This window comes from Phoenix dactylifera, chromosome 6, assembly GCF_051530095.1.
Source record: "Phoenix dactylifera cultivar Ajwa chromosome 6, Ajwa_hap1_PhDact_Kaust_v1.1, whole genome shotgun sequence".
Lineage (NCBI taxonomy): Eukaryota > Viridiplantae > Streptophyta > Magnoliopsida > Arecales > Arecaceae > Phoenix > Phoenix dactylifera.
The window spans coordinates 25,303,239-25,313,480 of NC_143195.1; the positions used below are offsets into that span (position 1 = coordinate 25,303,239).

General features: G+C 38.0%; 1 protein-coding gene across 2 annotated transcripts; it reads right to left on the reverse strand.

The window, feature by feature from the left end:
• Window positions 1–5,835: 5,835 nt before the first annotated feature.
• On the reverse strand, window positions 5,836–10,242 carry TOC1 (CCT motif -containing response regulator protein). Of its 2 annotated transcripts, none has more exons than XM_008807506.5 (6): window positions 9,579–10,242; window positions 9,004–9,165; window positions 8,781–8,914; window positions 8,494–8,661; window positions 7,391–7,451; window positions 5,836–7,253 (listed from the first exon to the last, which is right to left on the reverse strand). In XM_008807506.5, exons 1-6 carry the CDS (start codon window positions 9,751–9,753, stop codon window positions 6,349–6,351), a joined length of 1,605 nt encoding a protein of 534 aa, XP_008805728.3. In that variant the 5' UTR covers window positions 9,754–10,242; the 3' UTR covers window positions 5,836–6,348. The 2 variants fall into 2 exon arrangements, with proteins under 2 accessions (XP_008805728.3, XP_088579575.2); XM_088723449.2 differs by having other exon boundaries at window positions 8,494–8,682.

Consider the following 10,242-nt stretch of genomic DNA (forward strand, 5'->3'; position numbering starts at 1 on the left):
AACGGTGGGTGTTTTTAGTGAAATATTTAAAGCATTTTCCTCCGACGCCAAAATAGAAAACTTCTATATTTATCCTGGATATAGATATGACCAGAATATTAATTATGCCCATATTTTTTATTATTTAATTTTGAATATAATTTTAATATTATTTAGATATAAATTAGATTTTAAGTAGAATCCGATAACAAAAATTAATATAAATGATGAAACTATAAAAGATGAGAATATAACCTATCATTCAGATCACTCAATGCATCGACAACTAAGTGAAAATTTGAGATATAATATTAACCCATATGAAAATAGGCTTGACCGGGGTCATAGCCCAAATAACCAATTTGATTAAGTCTACATTAAAATGTTAAAACCTAAAAATGTTAAAAATAAAAATATAAAGATAAAAATTTTAATAAATTTTTATTCCATTATTACTTTTCGATTGTAGCTAATAAAAAAATAATGACGAATGATCTATTTTTTAAAAGATTGTAAGAAAAAAAGTAAATAGGAATATGTAGATTTTATTTATACTTTTTAAATACTTTTAAATAACCAAGTTCTGAAAAAAATCAAGAAGAATAAAATAAGGTACAAAAATTATTATTTTTAATAAAAAATTATTTGTTATAAAAAATAATTATTAAAAATGTAATAACACAATATAATTTAAATGGCTCTAGTTAGTGACATGAATATACATTATATAAGTATAATAAACTATCATCATTATTCATGGTTGTGCTTGTGATTGAGTATTTCTTTTCTAGGTTGAAGGTCATGAATTTAAATGCGATTTAGATACAATTTTTTTACTGGAGATCTAGATCTGAAAATTTCTTAAAATCAGGATTCAAACTTGGAATTTGTAAATTTTTGAATCAAATACAGAAATAGAAGCCTAACTCTGAAAAATATCTTAAAATCCGAAATTGGATTCAAAACCAGCAAACTTTTGGATATAAAAATAGACGCTGTTTGATTTCCCACCCAATTAAATATAAAATTGGATATAGCCCGATATCAACCCACTTTTAGTCCTATTTTGGTACTATTAGCAACAATTAGCACGATACACTAAACATGCCCAGTATTAGTTGGCTCAAGCAACTTCACTAAAAAATGCCTAATATAAGCAACTTTTGTATGTCCTCGACCGACGCTTCAAGTAATTTTATTTTCTCATGGGATTAGGTTTGAAATTACTTCGCTTAATTTTATAGCATAAAATTATATCTATCTATCTATCAATTTATTTATTTATTTATTGTGATTTATATCAAGTTAAATGAAAGCAATTGAGTTACATATAGCTTGTGTTCAATTTATTTATATCTTGAACTCAAAATTGTAGCTTATGCCAATTCATTTATCACTCAAACTAACCCATTTCAAGTTATTCAAATCCAACAAGAGCTGCTCATGAATTGCTCACTCATTGGACAGCCCCCTGCTTCCAAGGATCAACTCTTATATCTCCGAATAATAAATCCTTCCCGAAACTGTCATTTACCATTTTAATGGAAACCGCGGTTGTACTTGAGCACTTCAGCTTCCAAAGGTTTATTTGAGAAGAAAATTATGGCTATTACAAATAAACAAGAAAAATATAAAATAATAATATAAAATGACACATATGGAAAGACAAAAAAGGCAGCAGTTGTTTTACTTGACCAGAAGACGAGTGCAAAAATATCATTACATGCGAACAGATATTAAAAAAATCAAATAATGGCTGTTAATTCCCTAAATGCAGGCTTGAAGTTAGAAATTAAACATATCACATAAGTTAAATGATAAAAGATTATATAATTATTGAACTTTAGAGAGAGAATCTGAGCCTAAGATTTGCCCCATAGACTTATCTACTTGTTCTTGGGTGGCACTCATTAGCAATCAGAACCATATACAGCAGCATGGCATGACATTTTTCAATCAGAAGTAAAATTATGGAAAGAAAAAAAAAAGCATTTGTTGGGTACTTTAATGAACGAAGCTGCTAAAACTGATTCTTTCATTCAGTTAAGTCTCGTAGCACATAAGTAATATCATCATTCCAACACCATTTGTCATGCAGGAATACCAGATCATTTACTACTGAAAGTAGTAGTAAATCCATTCCTCATGAGTCATTTACTGCTCATATTAGGGTTCTGCGAGGCATGTAATTCCTCCCTCAATTGCTGGCAGGGCACACCATTGTTATGAGAAGATATCACAGAAGAGGTATGCTGCCATTGCTGGCTTTTTTATGTGCTTGTTATGTTGGTACATGCCTTCACATTGTCATTACTTTGCAGAAAATCGGAACTCCCATCAAGGAGTTGCAAGTGAAGCTTATGTCTTCAAGGAATATCTTTTTAAGAAAAAAAAATACACTGCTTCAAATTCAGTGGTTGGCTATTGTAACAACTCAAGACCTTATCCAAAATGATTAATCGGAAGGTATTATTTGGGTTCCTTGATCCTGTATAAATACCCAAGATCTACCCAGCGAATAACCAATATGGGACTAAACACACGTCCGCACGGATCCTAATATACTCGCTCCGTTCAAGCCCTGACGTCCTCATCAGGCTAAGGACCAATGGATCCGTGCTGTAGTGTTCCCTAGTCCACATAAATTATGGACCGGGTCCGCTCTGATACCATTTGTAATAACTCAAGATTTTACCTAAAATAGCTAGCCGGAAGGTATTATTTGGGTTTCTTAATTCTGTATAAATACTTAAGATCTATCTAGTGAATAACCGATATGGGACTAAAGACATGTCCGTACGAGTCCTCACAGCTATTGAAGCAGTAGAAGCATTAAAGGACTTCGCCAAGTTAGAAACATTATGGCACTAGGGTATTCGCAGCTTGGTGAGCTTACTAACTTCAAACCAAACTTTTGTCTTCTGGAAACCCCCCACCCTGGGGCACGGTGTAGGGGAATTCTGATTCATCATGGAAGGAAGAGAAGGCTGGCGCAGGCTTTATAATTTGAGATCATTACGGTAATGTCCTTCCAGCTGGAACCAGATATTTCATAACATCCGTGGTACTAAAAGCAGCATAGAAAGGATTGACAGCAGCAGTCTTAAAACTTGGAGCTATAAGAATTTGGCTTGAAAGTCACTCTTCAATAGTCATTGGCTGGATAAATGGTGATCAACATAGCAGTGGATCGTCACCAAAACATCCTCTTCTCATGGACGTAAAGCAATTTCCACAATCACTTTCTTTCTTCCCCGCCAGCCCCATGTAGAGAGGCCAATCGACCGGCAGACAAGCTTGCTGGAACGGGATCTAATAAAGATTGCTACTGTTTTACATTGATTTCTTTAGATGTTCACCCCCTAATTTATGCTGATATATATGGTGTCTGATTTTTTAAGACAGTAGATTTGTGAGTTCTGAACAATTTTTAAGCTTTTCCCTCTAGTGTTTGGGAACGAGCTAACTGGCACCTTCTTTGATGAAGCTACCGTTGCTTGTGGCTTTAGCCTCAATTTGCAACTTTAGCTAACACTGACCTGTAACAGAGTTCCCTTGGTTGGTGGGATCATGGCTCCCACTTAAGTACATGTCTGGAATTTATTTACAAAAATAATGGCAAAAGAATCCTAATCTCAAAAATTTTCAAAGAGTTTTTGCTAGAAAAATAAATAAAATCATTCACACCATAATGCATTTATCAGATACTCCTGCATACTTAAATCAATCATGTGCATCACACAGGCCGACAATTATCAGCCATTCATGAGAAAACACCAGTTCAGTTGAATCAATCAAGCGCATTGTATGAAAACTAAAACTGACATGCAAGAATTCAAAACTGTCATGAAAATATCCTCTGCTTCCTTATATACTGGTTTCCAAATTAATCATCATGGCACAATATATTTTTCCCCTTATTTGGCACCATCATCCTGTCCCTAAGTTTCACTGCCAGTTTTATGCTGCTCTGATTGCTCGGCGCAAACAATGGCCAAACCCTACAGAGCTGCATCCAAAAGCACACAATTTCTTCAAAATCCTTGCAGCTTCTACCCTTTGGTTATTACTTCTACTTGCAAAGAAGTGACCAAAAAGAGAAATCAAAGTTCATCTCCAATGCTAGTTGCTTATAATATTTGTTCCAAGTCTGTGAACTTTAAAGCAACCTATATATCTCCAAAACAAAAGTAGGCTTAGGAATCATATTCAGACAAGCAAAACCCTACTTCATTTAGAACTAAAAGGAAACAAATAAATAAAACTTCAAAAGTGAATTGAATATCTTAAAATTGACCGCTGTGGTTCAAGTTTCAGAATCTATATTTGCCCCCTCCCCTCGATCGACTGCAATGTCTCAGATGCTGTAGCACCTTTTTCTTCCCACACCTATAGAGAATGTACCTTGCTTCAATGCTCCCTCTACTCAAACTTGGTGCATGCTTTTGCCTTGCCATGAATCATAGATGGTATCATGGCCTTACCCAACCCTGCAGGTCATCCCCCTAATCTTGCCAAAAGCATAATGAACCTCACCTTGTTTAGTCAATACAGCCACCAATTGTTAGCCAGATCACATTTCCATCATCCCACTTCAACTTGTTCTCCATACACTTAGGGTATTTTGAGAATTATAATCCCCATGAGCAATATGATTCACAAAAGCTAAAATAGTAAGACAAAGGGCCCAAATAAAGGTTCATATAGAATAAAGACGCAACATTACAGCCAGAATGGGAGAATTATCTACACTTTGAAAATTACATATCTGGGGAAACTCGTTAATTAAATAGTTAGCAAGATCCACTAGTATGTCATAAAATAACTGAAATACTTGGCATTAGATTTCCACAAGCCATTTTCAGCTTTGGGCTTCCAAAACAAGGAAAAGGGCAAGGAGCTCAGGTGGCCTGTGTTTTGCTGATTGTGACGAGAAGGCAAAGAGAAGGAATAACATGTAGAAGAAAGAGCTCCATTTGTGCCACTGTTCCATCTATTAAGACAAAGTCACAACATTTGCATACCAAAATGAGTTTGCAAGTGGAAAATGAATTATATGATTATAAAGTGAACAGGAGACTGACAACGATTCGCCCCAGTTTTTTGTTGTAACAAGAAGATCCAGCACATATTTCCATTGGGGAACACCTTGCTTCAACCAACCCACATCAATGTCAATTCCCCATCTTTTGCAAACAAATAAGTTCTTCTAGTCATTATCAAGGCCTTAATCTCCTCATCATTGCTTATCAACATTGCATCATCAATGTTGAGGAAAAGAATTGTAATTTCAAATATCCTCTATTAACAAAGATTATGTGGTACATATGACTATTAACATAACCATAGTTGTTTTGGCTAATCTACACTCATAAAACCATACCTTCAAAAAAAAAATCAAGACTAAAAGTAGCTCTGCTTTGTTTGCATACTTTGCAGTAACCTCCTTGAAATTTTGAGCCTGGTGGGGACACATACAAACCTCTTATTAAAGGACTCCGTTGGAGAAATGCACCTATATCCAGCTAATTCATTGAGAGATGTTTAAGTTGATTTTTGCAACAGGTGAAAAAATCTCAGAAAAGTCAATTCCATGGAGTTGAGAATTACCTTTTGCAACCAGCCTTGGTTTATATGCCTTAAAATGCAACTACCAAGCTTCAAGTTCAATGACAACAAACATCTGCACCCACAGGCTTCTTTCCTATGGAAAGAATGACAAATTCAAGTGTCAAGTCTTTCTAGTGCTGCCATTTCCAACTCCATTCTGAACTTGGATTACACTTCTACTCTATCTCACATTTTGTATGAATGGAACTCGATATAAAGAAGCGAACATGACAAAGGGCTAACAAATTTGATGCTCTAATTCAACTTTGTTGCCAATATAACTCAAACCACATTGGTTGATGCATTAACTTCTATGCATAGGATCAGCCACTAAATGAAATACTGTCACAGAGAAGTCTTGGTACAAAATCTTATCAATTTGACCATAGAGAGATTTTCTTGGAGAAGTTGATACTGAGAAAGGTGAAAGGTTAAGTGTGGCTAATTTATATTTCCATATATCTACTAGGATAACAACAATATATGATACCTAATACTTAAGTGTGGCTAAGTTTGTAACATCTGGTACATTGGAGACCTGTTGCCCTATAGCCCATGCATCAGCATATCTCTAATACATTTACGAGCTTTGACTATGCTCTGACCAAACTCTGAAGAATTCCATTTGAGAGAAGAAGCAAGTTTTAGATCCCTGGATGAAGGTTCCTCATCTTCATCCTTCTCATAATCACCATCACCAGCAATTAATTCATTGTGGTTTGCTAGCTTCAGTTAAACAGATCAACACTCCGAAGCATTCTATTCGGGAGAAGAAACAAGCTCCAGCTCCCTAGATGTTGGTTCCTCATCTTCATCCTCCTCAGAAAAACCATCACCAGTGATAAATTCATTGTGGTGAACATCTATATTGTTCCCCTCCCTCACAAACTGCCCCCGAACTCTTGGCCTTTTTTCAGCCAGACGTTTTCGATTGACATACCTAATCTTCTTATCAAAACATCTGTCCTTTCTCTTCTTCCTGAACTTGATAAGTGCTGCAGCTCTTCTTTCAGTTCGACCAGATTTCACTTCAGGTGTAGATGAGCTTACCATCGATGACCATATGTGTGGTGGAGGCACCTGACCTGATTGCAAACTTAGGCCAACTGGATGATATAAAAATGATGGCATCATTGGCATATGAGGACACTGAGGAAGAACGTTATACTGAGGCAGCAAGGCTGGTGCAGTATGTGCTTGCACATCATTCAGACTACCCTGAAACATTTGCACAGATGAGGGTATCATATCCTGCTCCATCATCCCTGGATAATAAAATGGTAAATGGAAGATTGATGGAACACCAGAAACATCAGTTTGACCCTCATTCCTTGATTGTGTCTGCGCATTTGAAGAAGAAGGGCAGACTCCAGGAAACTCCAATGGCATTTGAAATGTACTTGTATCACAAGTGTTCTCACCAGTAACAGTGCCATTCCCATCAGAGTAGCTTCCTTGTGCCCCCCTATTGCTATATCTCTCAGTATCACCTTCTACAAAAATATTTTCTTCACGATGTGTTGATGGAGCAGCATTTCCATCCATATTGCCAAGTGTAGTGCTGCTTCTTGGTGCAATCGATTTCACATACGCCAAGAAGGCTGAAGATTCGCCAATCTTCAGGTCAGTCTTCTTTGGACATGAAAAAAACCCTCCTGAGAATACTGGTAAAAAAAAAAATCGTGAGGAAGATTGGGAGAAGAAAATACCTGCAGGCAGGCTTTGATAAAAAATAATAATAATACTAGTAATAATAACTAATTTAAGCAGAAGAGGCTGCATAAAGAACTTAGCAGCTTACCTGCACAATCACCTTCCTTAAGAATATTAGGCTCCTCCTCTAGTAAATTATTTTGAGCAGGCTTCAAGCAGAGGCATTAGAACAGAAAAGAAACAAAATTAGAAATCTAAAACAGCATGATCTCCCAACAATTAGAGAGGGTTCTGATTCACATAAGGAAAACCGTAATTAACAGTGATAATTGCAAGCCCATAAGGTTAGACAAGTTCAGATCAATATCTGTTGATAACTGACGCTCCCCATAGAGGATTTTAAAATGGATTATATGCAATATGCTACACTATATATTGCTAATGCATTAACTGGTGAAAGACAATGTTACCAGGACACTATTTTTAAGGTGTCTGGAAGTGTTGACATTTTTGGACACTTGGACAAAGCAGGACACTACATGACATGACATGGATGGACATCCACTTTGAAGAGTCATGCTGATGTTAGCAAAAAAATGTCCGACACTTGGCACTTTTAGAGTGCCACGCAGAGGATCGGTGAAGTGTGCTTGAGTTTTTCTGGACACTTTAAGTGAAGTGTCCTTAAGTTTTTCTGGACACTTCAAGCGAAGTGTCCTTATATATTTAATATAATCACTGAAAGTATCCTTGAGATTTTTTGGATACTTTAAGCAAAGTGTCGTTGAGTTTTCATTGAGTTTTCATTGACACTTCATGCGACGTGTCCTTATATATTTAATACAAAGTTATCAAGATGAAACGGACACTTTAAGTGAAATATCATTATGTTTTAAATATACATATATCACAGTTAATTATCAATCTAAGTATCTCAACATATGTTAAATGAACCTAGCACATAAGCAAAACAAGTTACAGACTCATGGTTATGCCACTAACCTATTTGCCAAATAGCATCTATAATTCTAAGTTTCTCCACTTTTTTGAATAAGCATCTAAAGACAAACATAATGACCAAGTGTCTAGATTTTTGTAGATTGCGATGTCTAACACTTGGTGCCAAGTGTCTAGGTAACACTAGTCAAAGATCTAAAAAAGAACCTCCAGGCTTGTCACTCCTAGGTCAAAACAAACTTCAAGGATATGATTAAAGTAATCTCACGTATTTCACTAATGACCAAGTCTTACCTCATATTCGCAATGATTCGACACACTTGTCTCGGGACATTTTGCCTTCTTGGGCTTGTCATCCGTGTCATCCGAGAGTGGAGTAGTGCTGTTTGTGTTGGCATCACTAGGGTCCGACAATATCAACTCAAAGTCGTGGCTGAAAACATCCTTCTCTAACAGACCAAGCTGCCAAAACAAAACAAACAACTGCTGATTCTAGCTATTGTATCTGCCACACTACAGTTTAGAGCATCATAAGTCATAGGAAACCGTCGTAAATGGAGACAGCTATTGTTAAGCAGTACCATGCGTCTTCTCCTCCACATGTGGATCCAGATATTCAGCAGCTCATTTGTTCGCAATGGCTTCACAAGATAGTCAGCAGCCCCAAGCTGCAAGCACTTGACAACCACGGAGACCTCGTCTTTTGCAGACATCACTAAGAATACAACAAGAAGGCGACAATTAGAATGCAAGTAACAACCACCACAAGTGGCCCAAGCATTTCTAAGAACACAAGAAGCTTACTGATAATAGGAATACGCCTCAACGACTTATCTCTAGCTATGTACTTCAACATCTTCAGCCCTTTGGCTACTGGGAGGTCGACTTCAGCAAGAATGATGTCAATATCAGGCCCCTGGGCATTAAGCGCATCGATGACCTGTCTGGCAGACCTCACTGAAGTTACTGGAAGAACATAGAACCCAATATCAGTACCGTAAGCATGTCAATCTCTAGAGGTAGTCTATGGAATCTGTGAAGCAAGTCTATATTGGGAATGGATAATGTTAATCTCAGCAGACTCAGCTATATATCAGGGGGAACTTTTGTGAAAACTCAACACATTAACCAAGATCATTTTTTTCTCTTCAATTAACTCATATTCCAGTTATCGGAAAAACAGATTACTTGATCCAATGCAATCCTAGATTGACTCTCAACCAATTCGAGTGCTGATTCAACTCATTGTTCATGTACAAGCCAGTTATAGTGAAAAAAAAAAGCGGACTACCTTAAAAGCAGAGTGGAAGAAAGGCTAGTTATCAAGAGAAGGGGGAAATGAGCAGGAGTAGGAGATGGAGGGAGAAGGTAGTGGACACCTTGGTAGGAGCACTTGCAGAGGAGCTGAAGAACCTCTTGGGAGCTCTTGGGATCGTTGTCGCAGAGAAGTATCCTGACCTTGCTGCGGTCGAGGAAGTGACGGCTATTTCCCGCATCATCGGCCTGGCCACGGCTGCGGCAGCCCTCTTTCTCCTCCTCCCCTTCGCGCCCCATCACCTCCCTCTCTCTCTCTAGCACACACTTACTATGCTATTAACCATCATCGTCCGCAATAAACGGCCATCCAATTCCTGGGGGTGGGTCTCTTTTTCCCTTGCTGCTGATGCTGTTCTCGAGGAGGAGGAGGAGGACGAGAGAGGAACTGATGATTGGAAGCGTCCGGATCCGGAATTCGAACAGGGGATTATGATGATGACGATGATACGGCGGGGAGCAGGAAAAGGGAGGACGGCGATGGATCGATTCAAACCCCCTCCAAGCTCATATTAGCACGGGGCTTGCTTCCTAGGGCGAAACATGGGAAGGTCCTGGCCTCTTGCGGCGGCGGGGGAGGGACGGTGCACGTTAGCGTGCAGCGGCGCGTGGGGACGAAAGCAAGAAAAAGGGCGAAAGTGGGGAGGACGGACGGATTGGGGAGGGTGGGGGAAGGGAAAGTGGGGACGCGTCACACCGTGCGATCGAGGACTCGCCACGTTGCACCAC